This window comes from Dermacentor albipictus, chromosome 1 (assembly GCF_038994185.2).
Source record: "Dermacentor albipictus isolate Rhodes 1998 colony chromosome 1, USDA_Dalb.pri_finalv2, whole genome shotgun sequence".
NCBI classification, from domain to species: Eukaryota; Metazoa; Arthropoda; class Arachnida; order Ixodida; family Ixodidae; genus Dermacentor; species Dermacentor albipictus.
The window spans coordinates 397,182,758-397,209,852 of NC_091821.1; the positions used below are offsets into that span (position 1 = coordinate 397,182,758).

A 27,095-nucleotide genomic window follows, 5' to 3' on the forward strand; every position below is an offset into this window, starting at 1 on the left:
ATAGATAGATAGATAGATAGATAGATAGATAGATAGATAGATAGATAGATAGATAGATAGATAGATAAATAGATAGATGGATGGATGGATAGATAGATAGATAGATAGATAGATAGATAGATAGATAGATAGATAGATAGATAGATAGATAGATAGATAGATAGATAGATAGATAGATAGATAGATAGATAGATAGATAGATAGATAGATAGATCAAGGCAAACTAAAGACGGGAAGGTTAACCAGAGATTATCTCCGGTTGCCTACCCTGCACCGGGGGAGGGGCAACTGGATGCAATAGGTGAGAGTGATACAAAGGATAAACAAATGGAAGGAAGTCCACACACGCTCATACATGCGATACAGAACTGTTTCTGTGGGCACTGTCACGCAGTCTGCGAAGGCGTTCCTAGTGTTACACAGTGTCACCGTCCCATCCTGCGTCACACAGTTTACAGTCACAATTTGTCGCGAAGTCCGGTGCCCTAAATAACGCAGGGGTGCCTCCATAGCGGCTCGCACCGATGCACCCCATGACTTTCCGCCGAGAAATTTGAGGAGATATATTGCTGTCATTAACCTCTTATTTAGGTATGAAATGTGCGGGCTCCTTGATAGGTCGCGGTCGATAATTGGCCCTAAAAAGTGGTGTTTCTGTGAGTTTGCAACGGCTTGCCTATTGGCACTTACAGAGTAAGGCCTCACTGCTTTCCGAGTGAATGTAACAAGGCAGCATTTCTCTGAAGACAGATCTAAGTTCTATTTTCGCAAGTACAGTGATGTTAACGTAGCTGCCTTTTGTATCCTTGCTCGTACCTGCAGTCATGTTACAGCTGACGCCCAGATGCAGATGTCGTCCTCATCATCTGACTAGGCCAACGAGCACTAGGTTGAACAGTGTCGGACTCAGCATCCCGCCTTGCGGTACTCCACGGAATGTTTGGTGTTGAGTCGTGGCGCCATCTTCGGTCATCACGAAGAAATTCCTCTGGGTCAAATAACTGCATAGCCACTGAAATGTGCAGCCACTGATTCCGGCTTCAATAAGAGCCTCTCTATAATGGCTTAATATACTACGTTATCGTAGGCGCCTTTTATGTCAAGGAACAATGCCGCATTGAGCCGTTTCAGACGTTTTTGATGTCGAACAAAAGTGACCAAATCGATGACGTTATCTGTGGATGAGCGCCCACGCCGGAAGTCAGCCATAGTATCTGGGTGCACTTGTAATTTTCCAGGTACCATTCCGCGCGCGTCACAGTAATTATTTCCATTATTTTCCTGATGCAACTGGCAAGAGCGGCAGGGCGGTACGGTGATTGACGTGATTGACAAGGTTTGAGAAGTGGAACCAAGCGGCTGCATGCTCATTCAAACCAAACCCTTGCGCCAAGACTCGTTGGAATGGTTTAGCAGCATGAGTCGTGCTTTCTGCCCAAGATTGCCGAGCGCCGCATAGGTAACGCTGTCCGGCCCAGGTGACGAAGAGCGCCCGAAAGTCATCAGTGCCGCTTCAAGCTCCTCCATCGAAAACTTACATCCATGCAGGAGTCCCGAGGCACAGGAGTGACACACGGTGTTAAGTGCGCGTTGGGGCTGCAAGGCGGCAAGTCTCGAGCAAAGTCCTTCAGCAATCTCAATCTCTCTTCGACCGTGGCGCAAAGCGAGATATTTGAAAGGACCACTTACGCTGTTGCGGTGATACGCGAAGTCCACACACGGTTCTTCGTATCTGAGAAAAGCGCTAACGTGGATCCGACGACTCACAGAATCGGAAGAAAACGAGTAACAGCTCTGGACAACGGGACGTGACAGAGGCAGACGAAGCGCTGACTTTCAACCGTTATTTTATTGCGGACACAGCAGTATATAGAGGGACTAGCATAGGCAGGAGGGGGAGCAGAACATATAGTAGGAACACATTGTCGGAAAGAAAGTGACGATGGATTGTGTGAAAACCGCACAACTAAATGGTTGACATCACCCACGTGCAAGACACGCGAGTTCCTTCGTGAGGAGCGATGCCGAAGGCACACTCACGCACATATGACCTTTCTTGTCGATGCAAAAGGCATCATATATCTCTCGTGCACGCTAGTCACCATAGCGCAGTAGTATAATGCATTTATCAAACAATGCACGACAACCACATCGGGAGCCGGCTTTTACGTGTGATGGTTGGCAGCCACCTTTAAATGCGAGCCTTACACAGGTAGAATTGCACGGCGCCGAGCTTGCAGTAAGGTAACACCATCTGCCGCAGATTTGCTTAAAATTGGCAAGTCTCTGTCGCTAATCGGTGCATCAATATCACAAACAACACCAGCCGTGGTTTCGTTGTCCTGCGGAATAAGGCGGTGGAGATTGATGTGGCCCAGGAGCTTTACTGCCATCAAAACATCGATTGCACTTCGGTTGTGGACATAAATAGCCAGGACGTTCTTTCGATTACTAATTCTGATATCATTGATTTCTCCTGGGACAAGAGCCTCGATAGAAACAGAAATAGCTTGTCGATTAAGGCGGTTGAGCTTGTCGGCAGGTGTGTCCGGCACAAAGAGAACTCTGTGCGCCGATGGCCTTCGCTGCGACCTGACAGTTGACTTACTTGACGAAGACCGTCCACTGATGCTTCTTCTCTTGGCCTTCCGGTGTACCACTCTTTCGAAGCCTTCTTCGTCTGAGGCGTCATCGCTTGAGCAGGAGTACAACACAGTGTCCTCGCTGTGAGCTTGACTTGGAGGACAGTTTCTCTTCCTCGGGCCGGTTCCTGCCGATGTATAGTCACGTCGCACCGGCGTTCTGCCGACTCCACTTCCATTGCCGCGGCAATGGGAGCGGCGCCTCCCAGCAAAACATTAAAAAAAAATAAATAACCGAAAATAACTGGAGCGTCGAGGAACCGTGATCTCTGCAAGAATCAGTTCGTCGTCATTTTTTCTTGTTAGCGCTTGTTAGCACGAACCATTTGTCTTACGGGGCGATGCTAAGCGCACACACACAAAATAAAATGAATATATCTGTATATAACGACCTCGGTGGACGACTCAGTTTCGTAATACAGCGTTTCAATACGTTCAGTATATATAGAATATGCGTGCATATGGGTCGGGTGTCACGTGTGCGCTCGCCACTCACCGAAGCTGTCAAGCGCCGGCAGCTATTTATGCCGCATATATCTTCATTGGGAAAAATCCGTTCTCACCTGCATCAATTTTCGTTACGGCGCACTTAAGAGACCGTTATTCTTTCGTTGTCTCCTGGAAAAGATACAAAAGAAAGAGGAGAAGAGGCAATTTTGGAACACCGTGTGATTGCACGGCGTGCTCGGCCGGAAGCCCTCTTATAAGGGCGCCGTGTTTCTATGTATCACGGCATCCCATAAGAGTACGCGTGTTGGCACTGTGGTCTGGCGTGACAACAAACAAGGATCGAGTGGTATGATCGGGTTGGCCCGGTACACACGCCCACGGGCACACCGGGGCTGCGTGGCGTATGTAGGCTTAGCAAACGGCACGCGCGCCGCTACGAGTGTTTACACTGCTCGGTCGACAGCCGTTTGCATCCGTTACAGGGTGTGCGTGAGCGCCATCGTGTTCTGCGGCCGAATGCGCAAGGACGACAGCGGCGCAATGATCATATACGACTATGTCGTACATATACTGACTGTCGGATTCTTTTTTTTTTTATTATAGTTCTCTATCTCTCTTTGTCTTTTTGTGGGTTCGAGCCCCAACTAGCTTTCTTGCGCGTGCTATGTACGGTCATTGTGTACGTAGAGTTACTGTCTTGACTTCACAGTCTGTTTCTGTCCTGCCTTATCCTTGCCTTCATCTTCCAATCTCAGTCACCGGCATCAATTAAAGAAATCGCCATTAAAAGGATCAAGATAACGTTTCAATGGATACCTTCGCATGTTGGCATCACTGGCAATGAAAGAGCAGATGCCCTCGCCGATGAAGCGCTTCCGAGGCAGCCAACAGTGAGAGCTCCGGTGAGAATTGCAGGAGACAATCCGTTGCCACTTTCGTTCACTTTGGAAATCACCCCGTCACCCTTGCGTTGTAAACGGACTTAGCGGCACGGAAACGGCCCTCATATGTAGAGTAAGAACAAGATTGGCTTGCACTCCTGCATGGGCGTCCAAGGTCAGCGGCGCGGCTTGGACGCAACGAAGAGGACGACATATATGTCGCCCTCTTCGTTGCCGACCAGATGAAATGTTCTATAGATAGAACATTTCATCTGGTCCAGCAAGCGCTTCCGTTCTGAAAGGGGGGGGGGGGGCTTTTGCAGCGTGGAAAGAAGATTTCCTCACGAACGTGTCGAACAGTTAGTGTTCCGGCAAGGAACGCGTAGAGGACGCAAGGAAATGTCACGCATTCTTCTCGCATTTCTGCGGGAGACAGGGCTGATAGACACATGGTGACATATTTGGAGCAGAAATAGACGGTCATGTCTGCCAAGTGAACTCCGCCTGTAGCAACGTCACCACCACCAATATTGTCTTCTTTCCTATTGTACTCCTTTAGCTTATCTTTCTATGACTGTATTTTAATTCCCTCTCTCTCTCTCTCTCTCTCTCTATATATATATATATATATATATATATATATATATATATATATATATATATATATATATATATATATATATATATATATATATATATCATGAGAACCCAGCAAACTAATACACCAAGGACAACATGCATAGAGGAAATTACTTGTACTTATTAATTGAATTAAAGGAATGATAAATTATTGGCAATAAAAATGCATGAAAGAACAGCTTGCTGCAGGTGGGGAACGATCTAACGTAGTCGCATTACGCGTGCGAGGCGATGTTTTGTCATTTTTTATATTCAATAAGTACACTTTCTTCTCTGTTGCCCTAGTCTCATTGCTTGTTGGCGTTTTATAATATATATATATATATATATATATATATATATATATATATATATATATATATATATATATATATATATCAGATAGGGACGGAATCTAGACAGAAAGTACAGGAAGGGGACGCAGGCAGGTCAGCTGCGGTGCCAAATGGTCCATAACTGCGATGGCAGAGGAAACGCGAACAGTTCCTTGCGCGTCATTGGATATAAAATAAAACTGCAAGTATTATAAACCATTTGAATTTAGCGAGTCAGGACCGCCGTTCGCAATAATATCAGTTAAGGGACTGAAAGAGCCACTGCACTCTGAGGCTTTCGTTTTCCAATGACGGCTCGTTAGCGATAACATGAGCCGGCACTCGGTGTGCAGCTTTCTTTTCTTTCGCGTCCAATCGCACAGAAGTATCTGTCTTGCTGCGTTGCTTCTGTCTCGTTTTTTCGAGTTGGGCAACAACCCCTGGGACAGAAAAGAAGAAATAAAAAAGTGGCATGTCACGAACTTGGCACCGCTGACGTCATCAGGGATGCGCTTCTGAAGGAAGTGATCATTTGGGAGCCCTGTTGAATTAATTTAGAGACTGAAAAACCAGAGATAGAGAGGCTGGGCGCGCTTTGATTCTTGCCATTCATAACATGGTACGCATAGCTGTTTGTAATGCAATACGAAAAGTATTAAAAACACTGTGCTATTGGACGCAAAAGTAAAGAAAGCTGCACACCGAGTGCCGTCTGATGCTAACGCTAACGAGCCGTCGTTGCAAAACGAAAGCCTGAGACTGTATATATAGTGGCTCTTTGAGTCCCTTAACTGATATCATTGCGAACGGCAGCACTACCTCGCAAACATTAAGCGTTTTATCATGCTTGCAGTTTTATTTTGTACCCAATGAGGTGCAAGGTACTGGGGCAAGCATCGGGCGGTGATCCGCAGCTTTGCCCGAACAGTACAATCAAACGCTCTCCTAGTTTATAGGAGGTGACTTTGCTTTCAAAATGGATAATATTGCCTACATTGAGCGGTTTCTCGTTTGTAATCGGCAGCCAGGAGGCGAGGAGCACGCTCAAGTGGAGAAGGTTTCGATGGGGCCGAGCCAGCGCACTGAAAATAGATAACCGGATGAAGAGTGTGGTGTCGGCGTATGCGATTGGTCCGCTTTCCCTTACTTAGCTTGCCGTGGCTGGTCGAAAATCGCGGCGGCGCGCTACGGAAGGTTAAGAATGCCGCTAAAACTGATCCTCAGCAAAGAACACAAGCGGAAAATACGGCGAGCGTCCGCCGTTTACATCCGATGGTAAGTTGACTTTTCCTAATTCGAAAATTGGGTTAACCCATGTTCAAAAATACCCTCGACCACTCCCAAATTGACTTGGCCCACCCCGAAAATTTGGGTGGTCCGCCCCCAAATATTGACTTTTCCCAATTCGAAAATTGAGTTGACCCACGTTCAAAGCCGACCCTAGGCCACTCCCATAATTGACTTGGCCCACCCCCAAAACTGACTTTGCCAATTCCAAAATTGCGTTGCCCCACGTTGAGAACAGACCTGGCCCACTCCCAAAATGTGGGTAGCACACCCTCAAAATTGACCTTGACCTATTCGAACAGATGACCAAGTGACCAAATGACCAGGTATCGCGCGGAAAAGAGTCAGAATGCTTTCGCATTCAGTGCGCGTGAGGATACTTAAGTGCCTCTGTAACTTTTTTCATGGGAGCCGCCATATTGCGACGCCAATGGTGCCATCTATGGGCAGTCGGCATGATGTCTGTGGCGAGCGCTCCGTGTGATATGTCAGGTACACGCGCGCGGTAGTTTCTCGTGGTTGTGTTCGCGCTCGGACGGTCTCTTTAGCATGACGGGGCGTCTCCTACTTGGGAAATGGTTCTGTGCGACGTACTGAAGTGGTTTAAGTGGGCATGGCCGGAGTTTCTGCTAGCGCTGAGGCGCACGGAGCACCCAGCGCGATGTGTGCGCGCGTGCTCTAATTGAGCACGGGCTAATCGGAGATCAGTTGTATATATCTTAAAAAATATTTCGTGAATGTGACCTTATTGCAGCATTCTGATTGTAATTCTAAGCTGTGGTTTAGCAGCAATGCGTAGTCACGATACATATGACTGTCATAACAATGTGGGGACCATTCTGCTGCAGAATAGGTTGTGCACTTTACTTTGTCAAGCGTTCAAACTGTTACCTGCAGATGCATTTGCGCGACTACCTTGTTTGTTGGACGAGGTTTCCGCCCACGAATAAAATAGTTTTGGTTAGTAATAACAGCGGGGCGAATCACGGTTGTCGAGTGGTCGAGCAACTCGCTGAGGACTGCGCGAGCGTCCGAAGCAGTGGTAGCTGCTGGATTATAAATCGGTTTGTTTCTCATTGCGCATTTTTTTCTCTTAATGTCTACTAGAATATGGGCTATACCCGTTCGTTCTCAAAGTAGCGGTGTGGATCATAGAGCAAAGGGGATAGCCGATATTCTAGTTGACATTAGGAGAAGGAAATGGAAATGGAGCCGGGCAGGCCACGTAATGCGTAGGTTAGATAAGCGGTGGACCATTAGAGTTACAGGATGGGTGCCTCTCTCACAGATTATTTTGTTTCTCTTATCCTACCCGTTCGTGTCACATCCCGTCCTGTCCACAAAGAATACAGTTTGTGTGATGCTCTCTAAATGCAGCGCATGCAATTCCGCTCGCTTCAGCGGATGACATAGTGAGGACGTTTTTTTCTCTGTATCGCTCGCGGTTGAGCTATAGGCTTGGGCCTAACTCTGGCCTATGTAGGCTGCTGGTAAATTCCGCTGGAATATCGTGAACGGGAATATCGTTGAGGGTTCAATATAACGAAATCGTCACATTTCTCTTGGTGCTGCTATATCAACGAGCACTATAAGCGAAGTTTAGAGAGGAAGAGAGAGAGTGTGATCGGGTCGAGCATAACTATGTCCCCATAACTATGTCCCCAAAACTATGTCCCCATATAACTATGTCCCCATAACTTCTCCCTGGCCTGCTAATGCGCGCCGGGACGAAGTGCAGAGGGACACACACAGGGGCACGCAGAGGGTATGTTCAGACCAGTCTGAACTTTTGGGCAGTCGAGAACATGGTATATTCCTTGCGCCAGGGAGAAGCAAGGCGTGCAGGCTTCGAAAGGCTGAAAAAAATCTGTCACGTGAGTCCTTATGTGTTGCGTTCTATAGACTCCCCTTGTCTCTTAGCACGTATGAACGCGCTTAAATAAGCTTGGAGTGATTTATCTCCACGCGAAGGAGCTACATGTGTACGCTCGCCCCACCAGGCACGGGACTTCTTTGTGGGATGCATTTTTTTTTCATGTTACCGCGCCAGTCGCGTATAAGATTGTTCAGCGGGCGCAACAATGCTTCAGCAGCTCTTTGCTTTCGCGACGCCTACCACATCCTGTCGTCCGCCTCCGCTGGAAGACGGACAGTCGTGCATTGAGCATTCATCAGATTATCTAAGGTGCTTCGCTGACTAAACATGAAGAAGAAGAAGAAGAAGAAGAAGAAGAAGAAGAAGAAGAAGAAGAAGAAGAAGAATAAAAAAAGAAAAAGAAGAAGAAGAGAGAAGGTTGACCCCGCTTCTCCTTCTGCTAACCTGATTGCTTCTACTCTTTTCGATCTCAAGCGTCTTGCACTGACTCGTTGCAGACTACATTCATGTTGTGTCGTTAATCTATTCCTGTCTCCCAGAGGGCTCTTGGTTTCTTCAGTTTGTCTTATCGCCTCTGGATTGCCCTTTGCTATTTCTTCGCCACCGCGGCTTTCATCCTTGTCGTTGTCGCAGTTTTTCTGTTTTGCGTACGTTTCCTCGTTGGGCGGAATAATTTATCAAAGCAGACGCCGTTTCGGCCGAACGGGTCTCATCAGCCGCTTTCTCTCTTTCTCTCTTTTTTCTTTGTCCACTGAAAGATGTACAGTTTGTTCAGCTCTCGCTTATCCTCAGCAGCGTCGGAAGCATCGCATCTGCCCTTAGCTTTCAGCTGTGCTTGTCTCTTTAGTTTCTACTACGAAGGCATGCCTGCTTTATTTTAGCGGCCAGAGCTGCAGACAAGACCTTGCGGCTCCTGTTTCGTTGGCTTTTGGCGAACCAGCACATTGCTGATTAGCTTTCACGGACCGTGGATAATCGATTACTTGTGCAATTAGTTAATTGATTTTACTGCAAACGTTAATTGCGTTCGATCTGTCTTCCCACAAAGGAGAACGAACACACACACACGCACGCACGCACACGTACATGCATACCACAGTGCAGGTGCAACAGTTTGCGTGCGTGTTAACCGTTGAGGAGACGCAAAAGGAGTGGTGCAGCGCAGCAGTTCTAGCATTGTGTTTGCATTGAGTTTGCATTGCGGTCTGCTCGCTGTTTGAATCACTTTCGTCTGCGCGTGCAGCCGAAGTTGTCCCGAGAGATAAGAGGCGCATAGAGGGCGGAGAAGAATGGGGCGAGGGAATGGTCAGGAAATCTGCAAGCATTGTTTGCGTTCGGTTCACAGTGGACATGGGTATTCGTAATTCGGAGGACTTCGTTGGAGTAATGATGGGGATGACGACGACATGATCAGACGCACGCCGAGTAAGTTAAGACTAAGTATAAGAATGAGTAAGAATAAAAGGAAACAGACCGCTAACGTCCTCTCTCTGTACTGAATATGAAAAGCAGGAAACCGTCTGGGTTAGTGGAAACCAAAAAGTAAACTAGTGCAAAGACGAGAGTCAAAAGCAAGTGGAGAACTGAAAAAGAAAAGAAAGAAAGACGTAACGTTCCTAGGTGGCTGCAGTGCGAACATTCTGTCCAATAAATTTACAGCTCACGTGATAAAATGTGTAGAAATAGCAAATAATGAATCTTAATTAATCCTGCTCTCTCTGGTGTATTCGCAGCAGTAAAAGGAGCAAAAGCGCAATAAATATACGTCTGAGGAACTGGAGTCTTTGCTTCATGCTTCGTGAGCTCTAAAATACGAGGAAAGGCGTGCGCAACCTTTCTGGAACCGATTTGCTTAATTCTTTACGTGCATACACCTTCCACATTGGCGCTTTCGAACTCTCCTTCCGTGCGCGCAGTTTTATATTAATTTCGGGCAAAACGAATATTCTCGGGAGCCGCTGAACGGTTGCCTCGAGCCCTCTCGGCGGGAACGTCATTAATCAAGGAAATGAACGACGAGACAGTAACGGTCACGAAATGAATGTATCGACAGAGAAGTTAAAAAAGAAAGAAAGAAAGAAAGAAAGAAAGAAAGAAAGAAAGAAAGAAAGAAAGAAAGAAAACGTGCTAGATATGTTGGACAAACTTACTTGTGTTCGCAACGAGGCGATGGGTGCAATTTAAACACGATGATTATGTAGCCGCGAGTACATACAATTGAAGAGCTTCACATTTCCGCGAAGACCGGGGTAGCTATGGGAGCGCGGCAAAGACGGGCGAATTTCTAAACACTTTGTGCCGCTTGAATGAAACACGTCCAAACAACTCTTCGTAGCTTTCTTTTTTTCTTTTTTGACGGTGTCAACCTATTTCTCCGTAATCCAATCGGATAACGGAACGCTAATTTGATTCAGTACTTTATAGTCCTCCAAAGATAAGAGTATTTTACACGCACACGCCTCAGCTAGGGCGAGTACATTAATGCGATTGCATTTAAGGGACGTGAGCCTCGCAGATCAATTTGCGTAGACGCGAGCTCGTGTGCCTGACACCTGTGGCGAAATCAATCACGGACACACTGAGCGCCGTTAGGTTAGAGCAGTCACTATGTGTGTGTACATACATATATATATATATATATATATATATATATATATATATATATATATATTTTTTTTTTGATGCATTGCTATCTCGCTCTTGTGAATTGCTATGTCATGCTGTGTCGTGTGTTCACTTGTATGCCCTGTATATATTATTGCTTTTTTGCGTCTTTTTCCCTGAATATCACTTCAAGAATTGTACTCCCTGATATGTTCATTTTTTGTGTATCTGACTTTCTAGTAGTAATGCCTTACGTTAAGTTTTACTCAAGTTATTTCCTTAAGTGTACCTTTGCGGCCTTTCATTACTTCAGTTGTTTCTGTTTCATGTTTCAATCTTGATAGTAATGTTGGTGAGTCCTGTATTGAGGTGTATCTTTGGTATACCACTTTAGAAGGCTGCTTACTCTGTAACCCCCCTTACACAATGCCCCCATGGGGCCTGCAAGGTATTTGAATAAATAAATAAATAAATAAATAAATATATATATATATATATATATATATATATATATATATATATATATATATATATATATATATCTATATATATATATATATATATATATATATATATATATATATATATATATATATATATTTTTTTTTTTTTGATGCATTGCTATCTCGCTCTTGTGAATTGCTATGTCATGCTGTGTCGTGTGTTCACTTGTATGCCCTGTATATATTATTGCTTTTTTGCGTCTTTTTCCCTGAATATCACTTCAAGAATTGTACTCCCTGATATGTTCATTTTTTGTGTATCTGACTTTCTAGTAGTAATGCCTTACGTTAAGTTTTACTCAAGTTATTTCCTTAAGTGTACCTTTGCGGCCTTTCATTACTTCAGTTGTTTCTGTTTCATGTTTCAATCTTGATAGTAATGTTGGTGAGTCCTGTATTGAGGTGTATCTTTGGTATACCACTTTAGAAGGCTGCTTACTCTGTAACCCCCCTTACACAATGCCCCCATGGGGCCTGCAAGGTATTTGAATAAATAAATAAATAAATAAATAAATAAATAAATAAATAAATATATATATATATATATATATATATATATATAGATATAGATATATTTAGAGAGAGAGAGAGAGAGAGAGAGAGAGAGAGAGAGAGAGAGAGAGAGAGAGAGAGAGAGAGAGAGAGAGAGAGGAAAATTGTAATGATAGCTGCTGGCGAAAAGGCCACGTCTGGTAGCTCATGCAGATGCAGACACGAATGTGTACCCATCCCGGCCGCAGACATTAGACCTTACTCGCACGAAAACTTGAGCAAGTATTGGCAAAAGTTGTGGGGACACTGAATTGTGTAGTGAAGTACGCATCAGCAAACCAAATTTTGGGCAACTGGCTATCCGAGAGAAAAGGAAGACACATGAAAGTACTTCCCTGTAAATTAAGAATAGATAACATTAGACAGGTATTCTCCACTACGTGCTGAATGGAATTGAACATCCGACTTGTAGCAGTGCCGATGATAGCCTCGCAGTACCTCGTACTTCTATTCAGGGCTCCGATATGGAAGCAGCGAGAAAGAAGTACTCTCTGTCTCGGCATATCGAGAGTCTCTTCATCTAGAATTCCTTCTTTTTCAGCAGTGAATCGCCTTTCTATTTAAACCAGTCAAACTTTTAAACAGAAGTGGATATGTTAATGTTATTTGTCCAAGGTATTTGTAGCGAAAACTTTCCATGAAGACTGACGCTGCAACGGTAGCCTGACGGCTTTTGCCGCACCATTTGCTTTTCATTAAAGGGAGGCTGTTTCACTCGGAGGCTGTGAAGCTTTTTCAGAAATATTTGTGCAGTTTTATTATCTTGGTCGTTAATCACTGTCAGTGTCCAACATTTGCCGCTCAGCGATTACACGCTTACCTTTTTATTGAATGCACTTTTTAGGTATCTTTACTGCCGATAATTTTAGGCCCACATTCATCCGTGTTATGCATGTCCTGTTTCGTAACATCATCTCACAGTTATTGAAACATTGTGCTGCGCTTGTCGGTCACACCTGGCCCTTGGGCTAGTAAAAATGTTGCATCATCATCGTTTGGCGAAATGCAGACACACGAAGAAAGTAGAAGCGTTATCGCATATTAAAAAAAAATAGGAGAAGAAAGAAAGAAGATGGAAGTTTTCGTTTTTCATGCCTTTCTCGGCAAATGGCGGTATCTTTCTCTCATTTTCTTTTATTAGGTTTCACTTGGTAGGCTGTGATTCACACGACCGCCCGTTAGAGATAATTGAAGAAACAGATCACCATGGTAATTTTTTTAATGGATGCTAGATATACCTGACTGGCACCAATACTCATAGTAGCAATACTTCGAGCATCGTCATCACGATCATAATCGTGCAGCTGTTGCACGTGGTTGGAGGATGCGACTTAAGAGAGCGGCCATTTGAGACCGTGCCAGCGGTGACATGAAGGCAGGCATACAGCAGGAGACGTGGGCCTCCCGGTCATCCATCGCCGTTGTGTCAAATGACTTTGCGATGCACAGAGGATACCCGATGTTTTTTTTCTTTCTTTTCTTTTTTACAAAGGGGAGTGACTATATCGCAAAACGGCATATCCGTTATCGTTTAGAGATATATGAACTGGGACGTTCCGATGATGTCGTGATGGTAGCGCGATAACCAATTTTCTTCTTCGTTCCTGTTTCTTCGATTGCATGGTAATTACAACGGGATCTTTTATTTCACCCGTGTCTTTCACGCCCACTTGCCGAGAGTTGCAATTAGTGCCCAAACGAGTCATTATTGCGCAGCAACGAGCTTTGCGACCTGCCGTTTCCGCAACAGAGCCGGTGTTTTGTAGCGATGCCTTTTCCGATTCTATGGTTTTTTCAGGCTTTTCACGCTTGGCCACTGGTCAGAGCGACGGTCTGCCCACATCATCAACGCGATCAGGCAACGCGATGAACGCGAATAGCATAGAATAAGGCATAAGGCATTGCTACAATCTAGCGGCCCAGACACCGTTTTCGAGGTTGTTAGCAGCTCCATCAGACAAATCATAGCACGGGTTGACCCACCCAAGTGTCCTCGCGGTTATGAGAATGAAAGAGGGTTCCACGCGGGTAGAACCGATTGTGTGTTGCTGCTCTACCGTACAGCTGTCAGGAATTTTTTTTACACTTAAATTTTAAACATAGGTAACAAAACAAATTTCCAAAACTCGACATGAAGTGACCGATGCATCACTGATCAAGTTGTTAAGCGGCTTCAAAAAATAAATAAACAAATAAGAAATAACAATGATAGGTATGGCTAGCGGAGCGAACTGGTGTTGTTCGTGTTGTTCTCATTTTATTGGCCGGATTAAAGGTATTGAATAAAGAAGAAATAAAGGACACCGAAAAACACTTCCTAACGACTTGCATGGCCAGTCAAGGAGGGGATCGGGGCGTAGTCTTTTCTTATAAGCACCCTTCCCCACCCAGAAAAACTGTTATATATATATATATATATATATATATATATATATATATATATATATATATATATATATATATACATATATATATATATATATATATATATATATATATATATATATATATATATATATATATATATATATGTATATGTATATATATATATATTCCGGCGCACAGCACGATAGCTTTGCTGCGTAGCATTTCCTCTATTTCAGGACTTTAAGAAGGAACGTAGAAACGCTTACATCAGGTGTTTCGCAACGCGTGCCCTTATTTTTCTAAATAATTTAAGTCAGTGACAGAAACGGCTGGTGACTATAACATTAATGGAGGGAAACATAGTTTACTTCATTCGCATGATTACAAACATTCGCACCGCCATACAAGTTGCGATTGATGCATCCTGCATAACGTTTACTACATCTCCGTGTTACAAATCCCCGCTCTTTTCGCGCCGTCGTGATTGGCACTACCTCGTGCAACATTTGAAATTGCAACGAGGCATCCTGGCCGTCCAGCGCGCCCGCGATCGGGCCGGCAGACTAGATCTGTCAGTCCCGTCGTGGGATTAGCCAGGTGCGCGTTTTATCGCGCTTTGCTGGACCAAATAAAAGTTTATTCACTCACTCACTCACTCCAGTTCATATCCTCGTGCTCATTGCCCTTCGTTGGATGGTGACACAGAGGCTATTGCGCGCTACGATTGAGCCGACTGGACAACTTCGCGGAAGAGATTGGGACCACGGACTCGACCGTCATCCGCACCAAATCCCTGATGCAGCTCTTAAAGATGACTGGGCCCTGAATGCGCATGCGCACTTGTTATCCCTTTTCTTCTCCCTATTTTTTCCTTACCCCTCTCTCTCAGTGTAGGATGGGAAACAAGGTGTAAACTGGTTAACTTCCTTGCTTTTTCCTTTTGTCTCTCCTTTTCTTTCAAATATTATTCAGCACGCGGGATGCTGCAGACCGTCTCTTTCTGATGTCCGTATGACCGATCTGTAGCAGTGTAGCAAGTTATATATCCGAATTGTTATACGGGACCGCCGACTCTCATCATAGGCAGCCTAAAGCACACCCTTTCACCACCGCTGTACATGCAGGTGCGCCGTGAAGGCGCCCAGCACTTAATCTGGTACGGCGTCGTTGCAGTTTTCGCTCCCAATATTCTCGCTTTCGACCCTTTTCGCAAAACCCATGGCGCACTTTCCGCTTACTTCGGCAGTATTGGCTGGCTGCTTCGCGGCGTGGCTGCTTTCGCCAACACACGCCGTTTAAAGTGCTCTCTCTCCCTCTCTCTCTCTCTCTCTTTTCCCCAGAATATAGCGTATACTGCGAGGGGGGATTTGCATGGAACAGCTCGCCTCGTGCTCTCTAGAGCATGGGCTTTACGTTATGCAGGCGCTGCTGCGTCCGCAGTGCTCGCGTCGCTTGCCCATGGAGGAGGAGAAATATGAGCCCGTATTTCAATGGCGCGCGCGGGTGCGCCAGGCAGCGAAGCAGCCCGCGCTCGGTCTAGGCCTGTCTGACGGCTAGGCTTAGTAAACTCGGGCTGGGGTATATTTCAAAGTTGTTCTTTCTCTCTCTCTCTATCTCTCTCTCTAGCCCTACCGTCTCGAGCGAGCGACTGCGGCGGTGTGGCCGTATCGGGACTGTCGTATATTATTTATTTAAAATGTTGTTTCGGGTGTGCCCCTTCTTCCTCCTCGTTCTCTGTTCTGCTTTCGACCGCGGCTCTCTTTAAACCACGGTGAAGTGAGCATCGCGCCTCAGAAGCTTGCAGCGAGCGCGACGCCTCGCGATGCAACCCATTCGCGACGTTGTACTGCACTACGTGACTTCGTGCTGCCCCGCCAGGAATCATCCATTCGCAATGACCCGACAAGAGGGCGCTGTGAATAGGCGGCGATGGAGGAAAGGGGCGCATGCGCAGAATGTCGCTTTCGCTCTCACGCTCTTTCTTTTGCGCTACTGTACGAAAGCGTGTCTCAGTAGGTTGACGCTCTTCCTGTTCACGCCCTTTCGACAGCGAAAAAAAAAAAGAAGAAAAAGTAAAGCCCAGATTTCGGAAGACCAGTGCTTGGACGAAGCACAATGAAAAGAAGGGCACACACTTACGTTCATCGAAGTGTTTTTTTTTTTTTCTCCGAAGATCACCGGCACTACAGAGTAAAGCTATTCCAGACTGTTGCTATTGCATTTCTGCAATTAGCCCTCCACGAATGGTAAAAAAATTTATCGGGGCACCCCCACTTCGCCTGTCTGTTCTCTCGCGACATCAAGAAAACCGCGGAAACACGTCTTATGTGATGTGTACACACTAATTACGGTTAAAGCAAACAAACGAACAAAATGATTTCTGAAACGACGCTTCTTTGCAATTAGTCCTCTCCTATTGGTCAAAAGTTTTCGGGCGGTGCCCGCTTCGCATGTGTGTCACGCGGTGTCACAAAACCGTGCGAACGTACCACGTCAAAATCACGTGTATGCAATAAACATGCATTTATATGGCGAAAAAAACTGAATCCTTTGTGGAATTCTTTGTGGCTTAGGAGGTGGCGGCCAGGCGATTGCTCTGGCGCAGGCTAGTCGCAGCTGCCAGGGGGCATTATGTATTTAGTTGTGTATAATAAACATTTTTGCGTCGCAGTATAACGTTGTCGAGCCATTGCTACACGTATACGACATCGCTCTGCTATTCTCCGCTCGATGATTCGGTTCAGCGGCATGTTTAATCTTCCGTTGCACGCTGCAGCAATTTTCAACCAGCCACCGCAAGCTAAGCAAGAGGAAGCGGACCAATTGTAGACGCCTGTAATGCCCTCCTCATCCGGTTATCTATTTTCCCTGAGCTGGCTCGGCCCTACGGAGTGCCCTCTCCACTTCTGCGTGCTCGTCGCCCTTTGTCAGTCAGATTAAAGTAGCTATAGGCAATGCTATTCGCTTTCTAAGCAAACAAAAATAATTTTTTTATAAATGAGCAAAGCGTTTGATTGGGCTGTTCAAACAACCCTATATCACCGCCCGATGCTTGCGTCGGTGGTTACGCAAGTTTGACGTCAGGACATTGTGTTGTGTAATCATGTCCCGTCTTTTCGCGCTGTTCCGAAGTATTCTAGCAAATATGAGTTTAATTTTCAACCTTTATGCAACACCAACCTGCCCACGTTTCTACTTTATTACAGAGAAATTAAGTATCAAGCCGTGGATAGTGCCGGTTTCAAGTTATCCAGGTGGTCGTTCACGTTAGGTTTCGAAGTCAAATGCTGAAACTATTGAGTTCAAGGTAGAAGGTAGAAAAAGAAAAGGAAGGGCATTGAGAATTGAAAGAATACGAAAAAGAAAAGACATTTCGGCTCCCCTGACAATTGAGTTCAATGATGGCGCTTCGGGGCGGGAGCTGCATTGAAGCGTGCATACCTCATACTTCTTTATGCTTTAAACGAGGTGGCGTTTCAACATCGGACGCGCTAATTATACCCTCTGCGCAGACTGCAATGAAGTGGGCGATGCGCCCAGCGCTATATGTTTACTGCTGCCAGTGCTTCGGTATAGAGAGGAAGATATTATTTCGACAAATTGGAATGAAGAGGATTCCCACGCTCGTGTGCGCAAGATCTAGTTTTCCCGGGAGGACCGTGTACGTATATAGCGCGAAGTCGGGTTCCGCGGCTTTTCACGTTTTTAAGCGATCGTGAAATAATATATTAGTGGCAGCGTGCTTTGTGCTCTGGACAGGGCGTTCAGACGCGGTAGCAATTCCTGGCACTGACTTTACAGGTTATAGCAACACCGCCTGTAGCTACGGCAATGCCACTGCCACCACCATAAAGGTATATTCTTTAAAGGTGCACGGTGTTCACATTTTAAAAGAGACCGGCGCTCCTTACCTTTATATAACGGAAACAGCCGAGTGGACTTGGATGTCATGGTTGTTTTCTTTGGGTCGGTAGGTATACAGCTGTGCTATTAACATTTACAGTGGCAATATACATTTCACTTTAGTGCGAGGCGTCACCTTGTACAACGAGGCATCTGGCGCCGTATAGTTATCCACGCGCGGATGCTGTAAGTTTCACTCCTAATAAAATGATCTATAGGCCGACGATAAATAACACATCCGAACTCGCACTGATGTTACCATTGTTTTAGGTAATAAGGTGCGGTTACCTGTAAGTTGTGTAAATATGTCGCTTTAGAAATAGCATCAACAGGTAATATATATATATATATATATATATATATATATATATATATATATATATATATATATATATATATATATATATATATATATATATATATAAACATTTTTGCGCATGGATGGATGGGTTACAAACGACTTTAGTAAGCAAATAATGCTATACGCATTAAAAACACTTCGATTTGGCTATGTTTTCAGTGATTAATAAAGAAGCGATTGACAGACTAATCTGTCTATGTACGATGCACAGTATTAAAGTTCTGTATATTTCTCCATAATATGGTATATGGCCTTTGTCGGTCACTGAACGCTATTGAACGTCTTCTCTTAAAGAAAAAAAAATACAATTAGTGGAAAGAAGGTTTAAAAAAAATAAGAAGGCTTGTAAAATAAGATAATCTATATAAGAAAGGACGGACAACCCTGAAGACGACGAGTCGCAACTGTAACACACACACACACACACACACACACACACACACACACACACACACACACACACACACACACACACACACACACACACACACACACACACACACACACACGCACGCACGCACGCACGCACGCACGCACGCACGCACACTATTCATCATTCAAACGACTGCAAGCTTCTACTATCGCGTACCGCATTGTCGAATCCTGCGGCGCGCGGTCATTTCGAAAATGATGAGCCTGGCAGTGCGTAGGAGCGGCCACGTTCCATTATAGCCTCACGGTCTCCAGTGACATTGCCTGACCCGTATCCAGCAGCGCAGTGTTTCTTCAGAGCTCTAGCTGCTTCTGAGGTCCTCGTAACGTTTTATTCGCCCTCCCCCATCCCCTTCCTCTCTCTATTTTGTTCATCGTGAGAGATATCCTATGACTTTCTAACGACTTTCTCGTTGTCCCCCGAGGTGCTCGGTTCCTCCGCGATCTCTCGTTTTCGGTGCTTGCAATTTATTCTGCGTGGGAGCGCTTAATCTTTTAAGAAAACCTGGAGTCGCGTTTGTTTGATTTGAGTAGGAAAAGCCGGGAACCAAGGAAACAAGAGGTAAAGCTGAAAGCGAACACGTAGAAAGCACGAACTGCGCGATGCTTGTCTATTGCTGCCGAGGAACGCTTCATTTTTCTTGAGGAACAACTCATTAAAGAGTCACGACTGACGTCTGAGAGCTTTCTGCTTGTTTTTCGGTCTCCTCGCTGAAACGATGTTTGTCGATGCACTTAGTGATCATGGAGCATAGTAAGAGAGCAAAAAGTAAGTGAGTTTTACGATTGGATTTGCGACACTGGCTTCTGTTTGAGGAACAATGCGATGCCTGTAACGGAATTGGGGATGGTATACTGAGCACTTGTGATAGTATTGTCAAGAAGTGCTGCCTATTTACTTTTCTTTAATTGAATTGCCACAGCGAGTTCCATTCCGAATTCGGAATGCCTAATAGAGAGAGAGAGAGAGAGAGAGAGAGAGAGAGAGAGAGAGAAAGAGAGATAGAGATAAATGTAACATCTCGCTTAGCTTAACCATGAACTAAGGGCATTAGTAGTCGTTATCATGGCCTTAGAGGAGAAGACAGTATAATTCTCTCAGTGCTCGACATTCCTTCTGCGCCCCGCAACGTCTTATCAACCTATTCTATTGTTTCTATTCTTCCTTTTTTTTGTAGTTTTCACGATTGCGGAAGAAAGGTCCTTCCGTCGTAAATTGCTTCCGGCACTCGTATCCTGCTGACGCCGAGAGCTTAGGAAAGAAATAAAAAGAAAGAAAAGGAAGGAAAAAAGAAAAGATTGTACGCCGGTCAAGTGTTGGAAGGGGACGACAAAGTTCTTGATTGCTTCTAGGATTCTCAAACGACGTATTAAGGGCTTAAAAGGCTTGATACGTGCAAGAAAAAAAAAAGAAACAAGGATTCGATGGTCTGTTTACTGATGTCGCGGACGGAAGTTAGCGATCAAGGAAGTTGAACAAGAAGTAAGACGGAGTTTCTGGCCAGGTGTTTTCTCAAGATTCATCCGAGGTGCAGGTTCTCTAGAAATCGGACGGCTGCATAATCGTTTGTTTCGTACCCTTAAGGTTGAACTTTTCACTAAAAGGACTAAGCATCCGCGTTATTCTTTCTCGAATTTTTTCGCTTCAAGTATAAGCGCTGGGAAGGAGTTGAAGGCTAAGTGCGTATTGAAGGCTTACGTTGTGGCAGTGTCCGTAGTGGTGCTCTTGCGGCTTTAGGCTGATTGCGCGATCAGCTATAGCAGTGCACCGTTGGGTTCCAAGCGATCCAAGAGAGAAATACGGCTACGGTAGTTTTTACCGATAAAGACGATGTTATGGTGGCTAGAGGAGTAGGTATGCCGATCGAGCGTAGTTCCCCACTTCTCCGCATCATGACGCAAAAAAAAAAAAAAAAAATATGACGTTGCTGTCGGCACAGCGATGATTCCGCGCGCATCGTCGTCCGTACGCAAAGTAGACGAGAGGCGTGTTTGAAGATATCGCTTTCGTTGATTACGTATGCTTCAAATACGTTTCTGAGCAGTGCAGTTAAGCAAAGCTGGATGGGAGAAATTCGGCTGTTTTCAGAAAACACGAAAGGCTACAATTATTTCTTCGCTTGACACTGCAGTTCTAGTCGTTCTGAACAAGTGCGGAGTTATTTTGAAGCTCCACACCGACCTGCTGCTAACTGGCACGTAGTTTTCTTTTTGCGTAGACTTGGTGCAGGCAAGTATTGTTTGAATTAATTAAATTATGAGGTTCAACGTCCCGAAGCAATCAGCACGCGAGCTACGGGAGAGGCCTCAGTGGGGCAGCCCCGAATACTTTTTGACCACCTGAGATTTTTTAACGTGCACTTAAACATACGTACCCGACCGCTTTGTATTTGAATCCCAACGGAACGCGGGCGCCATGGCAGCTAGGTAATCAAACCCACGACCTCATCTTATAGCTAGGCAGCAGAATGATAACCACCGAGCCATCAAGTCGGGTAAGAACAGTTCGGAGCTAGGATGTTGCGCTCGGAGCTGAATTTACTGCACCCAAATAATTATGTCGATGGCCTTCGCCTCTCCTAAAGCTTCGTGAAAAATCCTTCCTGCCTTTGGCGCCGTTACTCGTAAGATTTTGTCTATTTCAGCAACAAGCCAAGTTATCTTTCCTGCATAGTTATAGCTCGACCGTCGGTTCCTTGCATAGATACTCGCACGTCTCCAACCGAATTTTATCGCATCTTATATTAGTCTAACGCCGCACAAGCAGAAGTCGCGGGAGCCGTAGAACTTTCCACTACTGGATCCAGTAAGCGTGAAGTAATACATATACGCGCTGACGAGCTCCGTTTGTATAGGGTGCCGTCTGCTACAAGTACCAGAAGACAAGCGCCGCTCATCACCGTTCTACTGAGCCATGACTGAGCGTAGCGCCATTTTGGCGTCATGACGCGGAGAAATGGCGAACTACGCTCCAGACGGGTCGGTCGGCACACCTACTCACCTAGCCACCATAACGACGGTATTGACAGAAGTGGGCCGAACAGCGAGTAGTCGACGTGAAAAGAAATTCAGTGTACACCAGTTAGGTTTACCAGCTATCAGTCTGGCTTTGAGATGAACTCTATGAACTTGGTTGGTTCGTGGATTTTTTCTTGTTGACCAGGCTACCGATCCAATGACAGTACAATACAAAGCTTCTTTCGTTGTGTGTGGAAAGGCACTGCATCAAACTCGTCAGGAGTGGCATCATGAGGTCGCGTACAGTTGCAGCGTGAGAACAGGGGCCCTGAAGAGTGAAAAGTGTCGGCAACTGCTCCTGCCGCACGTCTACCTTAAGTTGTTTCCAAGACGTGATTCAATCCTTGGGTTTTCGGTGATTCCTACAATAAATGCTGCAAATATATGATCTCTCGTATGCGCTAGGTAATAATAATAATAATAATAATAATAATAATAATAATAATAATAATAATAATAATAATAATAATAATAATAATAATAATAATAATAATAATAATCAGTTCTGAATAAGGACTATGCCTCTATCGTATGCCTGCAGCAAGTTCCGCATATTCGCATCGCGCCCCCCAATATACTGTGCTGTACCTTCGACTGCGCTTCCTTTCCAATTTTCTTGACACTTATTCCGTTATTCTAACACGCCACCGGTTACCTACTGTGCGCGTTAAATCACCCGCCCGATTCCGCGTCTTTCTTTTAATCTCAAGCGGAACATCTCATATACGACAGTTCGGCTGTGATACACGGCGCCGTCTTCCAGCCTGTTAGCGTCGTGCCCATCTCGTTGCACCGCTCACTGCATGTCCCTTAGCTGTGCTCTATACTTATACTCCTAAATACGCCTAAAAACAGTGAAGAAGAAACTAGGAATTGGCAAGAACCAGATGTATGCGTTAAGAGACAAAGCCGGCAATATCATTACTAATATGGATGAGATCGTTCAAGTGGCTTAGGAGTTCTATATAGATTTATGCAGTACCAGCTGCACCCACGACGATAATGGAAGAGAAAATAGCCTAGAGGAATGCGAAATCCCAAAGCTAACGCCGGAAGAAGTAAAGGAAGCCTTGGGAACTATGCAAAGGGGGAAGGCCGCTAGGGGGGGATCAGGTGACAGCTGATTTGTTGAAGGATGGTGGGCAGATTGTTCTAGAGAAACTGGCCAACATGTATGCGCAATGCCTCATAACCTCGAGCGTACCGGAATCTTGGAAAAGCGCTAACATAATCCTAATCCATAAGAAAGGGGACGCCAAGGACTTGAAAAATTATAGACCGATCAGCTTACTGTCCGTTGCCTACAAACTATTTACTAAGGTAATCGCAAATAGAATCAGGAACACCTTAGACTTCTGTCAAACAAAGGACCAAGCAGGATTCCGTAAAGGCTACTCAACAATAGATCATATTCACACTATCAATCAGGTGATAGAGAAATGTGCGGAATATAACCAACCCTTAAATATAGCTTTCATTGATTACGAGAAAGCGTTTGATTCTGTCAAAACCTCAGCAGTCATGGAGGCATTACGGAACCAGGGTGTAGATGAGCCGTATGTAAAAGTACTGAAAGATATCTATAGCGGCTCCTCAGCCACCATAGTCCTCCATAAAGAATGCAACAAAATCCCAATAAAGAAAGGCGTCAGGCAGGGAGATACGATCTCTCCAATGCTATTCACAGCGTGTTTAGAGGAGGCATTCAGAGACCTGGATTGGGAAGAATTGGGGATAAAAGTTAATGGAGAATACATAATGCGGGCTCTTTATTCGAAACGCCAATTATCCTTTGACCCCCTCCCTCTTCTTTTGTTTTGATAACCAACGATTATAGTCCAACCTTATTCGCTTCGCTCTTCACTATTTCACCGCACCGTTCTAGCTGAGGTAGGCCACTTGTACAGGCTGAGTTACAAGAAAAAAGAAAGCTACGTAAGGAAAACAATTGTCCGTTAGTCCTCAGACAGCATGTTTATTTTACACGGAAATCGTAAGCGACAGACTTGACAGATTGGCGTCCACTCACTCTGTAGCGGCGATGCATTTGTGATTGAGCATGCTTACATTCTTCATCGGTAACGCTGAAAAAGAAAAGAAGAAGAAAAATGTGAACAGCCTTGCCGCAAGCTTCGGCTGAAGTCGAACCGGACGTGGTGGGGTGGTGACTTTGGTGTTGCGCATGCTAAGCATGAGAGCGCGGGAGAAGATCCCGGTCGCGGCGGTCGAGTTCTCATTCGGGCGAAATGCAAACAAAGTAAAAAAAATTAAAAGAGCTAAACGCCCTCATACTGTGCTTTGGGCGTGCGTTAAAGAATCCCAGGTGGTGAAAATTAGCCCGGAGTCTCCCACTATATGGCGTGCCTCATAATCGTGTCGTGGTTTTTGGCACGTTCATTCATCGTAACCCGAGCACCGCGGCATTGCGTAACCATGCACAATCTTGTGAGCAAGGTGTTCGTACGTTAAAGCACAGCCCTTCTCTACAGCGCGCGCATCGAGCAAGTTTGCGTTGTCGCTGCAGGTGTCTTCACAGGAAAACGAGAGAAGATTGCGGAAGAAAATCTTGGAAAGCAATTTTTAAAGAATAGAAAAATACAACGTGCGGTGGTCTGCCGATGAGACCTCGAAAGAGCGAGAGCAGCTCGCTGTACTGACTGCAGTTGTGCAATGTTCATAAAGACGGCGAGGAAAGTAATGTTAAAGCAATCGATTACTTTTTAGTAATTGCTCTATTTGCTATTGTGGCGCGGTAATTAGTAACTGCAGTCAACCATATTAAAAAAGTAATTGTACTTGTAATCAGCAACTTCTTTTTTCTGTAACTCGTGCGTGGCGCTGATGCGCTATTGCGAGACGCGCATTGCATTGTTTTCGATACGCTTGACACAAGTGCAGGAACCAGTGTTCTATAGCGGCCGAACCAGGGAAACCTCAGCCTCAGCATTGAGGCCCGAGGCTGCGGTGTTTGCACCGTTCAATTACTTCCAGGTATCCACCTTCTCGCGATCACTTTTTCTTGTTTTGACATCAGCGTACGTGTTTCTTTGCTAATGTTCGTTATTTAAGCGGCGAGATTCTCGAGCGTGCTTCTCACCCGTTTCCCCCTCTCCCCGCTCCTCGCAGGCTCCGGCGACGAGGATGGCTTCGGTGGCGACAGCGGCAACATGTCGCCCGCCCGCGCCTCGTCGTCGGAGGGCCAGCGCCCGGCGTCGTCGCCGCCCGACATCGCCCAGCAGCAGCAGCAGCAGCGCCGGCAGCAGCAGCCCACGTCCCCGCGGCGCCGAGCGGGCGCGGCCACCAAGCGCATCGCGTGCGCCGTGTCCACCACGTTCCGCAAGCTGGGACACCGGCTGCACCGGCACCACAAGGCCTCCTCGTCGGCCGTCGGAGGCGCCTCGTCGTCCTACGCCTCCGCGGCCCCGGGAACGGGAAACAGCCTGCAGTACTCGGGTGCGTATACGCGCGCCGGGCCCCGTTCGCTCTGTCTTGCAGCCAAGCTGCTGTTCGGTTCGCGTGCATTTCAATAGAAGCTGGAGTGGTGCCGCTATCCTTGTCACCAGCTCCTTTTAATGCGAATAGCATTCTTCAGCAGTTTTGAGCCCGCCCGCCCGCCTCCATCCATCCATCCATCCATCCATCCATCCATCCATCCATCCATCCATCCGTCCGTCCGTCCGTCCATCCATCCGTCCGTCCGTCCGTCCGTTCGTCCATAAGCCGATCCAGTAACCCAAGTTGTGTACCTGCTTGGGCCGCAGGTTTCTGCAAGCCTGAAAAAAATAAAAAAAAACGCCCGCGATACACAAAAGTCGCAGTTTCGCCCGAAAGGCGAAGCATCGATTGCGATAGCAAATTAGTATACAGCCATACAAAGTAAGGATAGTAGTTTTATTGGCCGTATAAACTTGTAAACATTCGCTTACTAACTGAATTAACAAGCTTGGCCTCACGCACGGACAAGAAAACACGAACACATCTCACTCGATGACCGCGTAATCTCGCTGTCAAAAAGCTGGAGTGATTAAGCGCGGCAGCAGGAGCGATTGAATTAACCTTCGTGCTGCCTCTCGCTTCAATGCGAACTGAGCGGCGAGAACACAGCGCACACGAAGCTATCGGCTCTCGGTGCGCCTAGACGCCTAGTCCCCTGTTCTCATCGCAGAGCGCTCTCAGAATAGGGCCCGCGCGGCTGCGCCCTACGCAGCAGCCGCCGGAGTAGAACGCCAGCCCCTCCCTCCGCTCTCCCCGATGCCTTGCGCGCGACAGAAGACGGCACGCTTCCTCCCCGCTTTCTTCCCATGTGCGCGCGAGATTCAGCCGTCATCGTCGGCTCAACCTAGCACGATTTCATTCGCACATACAGCATACGGCGCACGGGGATGATGTTATCGCTCTTGGACTTTATATGGAACATCACGGCGACGCCGACGGCAAAACTGCGCCTGGAGTGTCCATAGAATTGCTATCGCAAGGAAAAAGTGTCGCGGGCTTTCGCATTCTTCTTTCAGGCTTGGAAGGAAGTTTTATGTAGCCCGTATTGAGTAACAGAAAGACGGTTCCGGAATTTTTCAGCACGATCAACAATTATCTAATTGACACTGTTGCTCGGAATGTAATGTTTAATAAAGATATTGCATAATTTGATAATATTATGTAGGTCACATACAAAAATATTCTGACTTGCCCCAAGCGACGGCAAGCAACATTACCTTAGTTCTGTCCAGCTATACGTGGCATTCGCATATTTTTTATATTTCGCACAAGTTGCGTGGCTATCACGTAGATGGTACTGGGATTGGTCCCAAAATAATTATTACTTTAATATTTTTTGGAAGCGTACATGCTATAGACTAGCTGGTGTCTAAGAGACTCGCTTGCATCAGTGAGTTTCGTTGGCTCCGATAGTCACTTGACAATCATTGACACTACCATCACCTATACTCACCTCCAGAAAGTCGGAGATGGCGGCTGGATAGCTAGATAGATAAAGAAAGACTCTCCATTGAATCCTGGAGAGGCTTGGTCGGGGGCATGGTCTATATAGCATATGCTACTTCAGATGGGAACGATGAGAAAATGAGATGAAGCGAACAGTGAACGCCAAAGACACGCAACATAGACAAAACACACCGTATCACGCAATGCAAATTTAAAACATCGCGATCAAGCCAGTGCGTGAAAAAAAAAAATGAAAGTCAGACGTGCCTTGCATTGCGCTGGACGCGTAGGCACGCCAAATATACGTGCCCTGCAGTTCAGGGCA

At 45.8% G+C, this 27,095-nt stretch overlaps 1 protein-coding gene across 3 annotated transcripts in view; it reads left to right on the top strand.

Annotated features, from left to right (window-relative positions):
* LOC139054676 (multiple C2 and transmembrane domain-containing protein 1-like) overlaps window positions 1-27,095 on the top strand; it is a 270,471-nt gene that overhangs the window by 126,278 nt on the left and 117,098 nt on the right. For all 3 annotated transcript variants that reach the window (XM_070532088.1, XM_070532089.1, XM_070532087.1), the window contains exon 2: window positions 24,956-25,282. In XM_070532088.1, coding sequence (XP_070388189.1) covers window positions 24,956-25,282 — 327 coding nt within the window. The remainder of the gene's footprint in view (window positions 1-24,955; window positions 25,283-27,095) is intronic.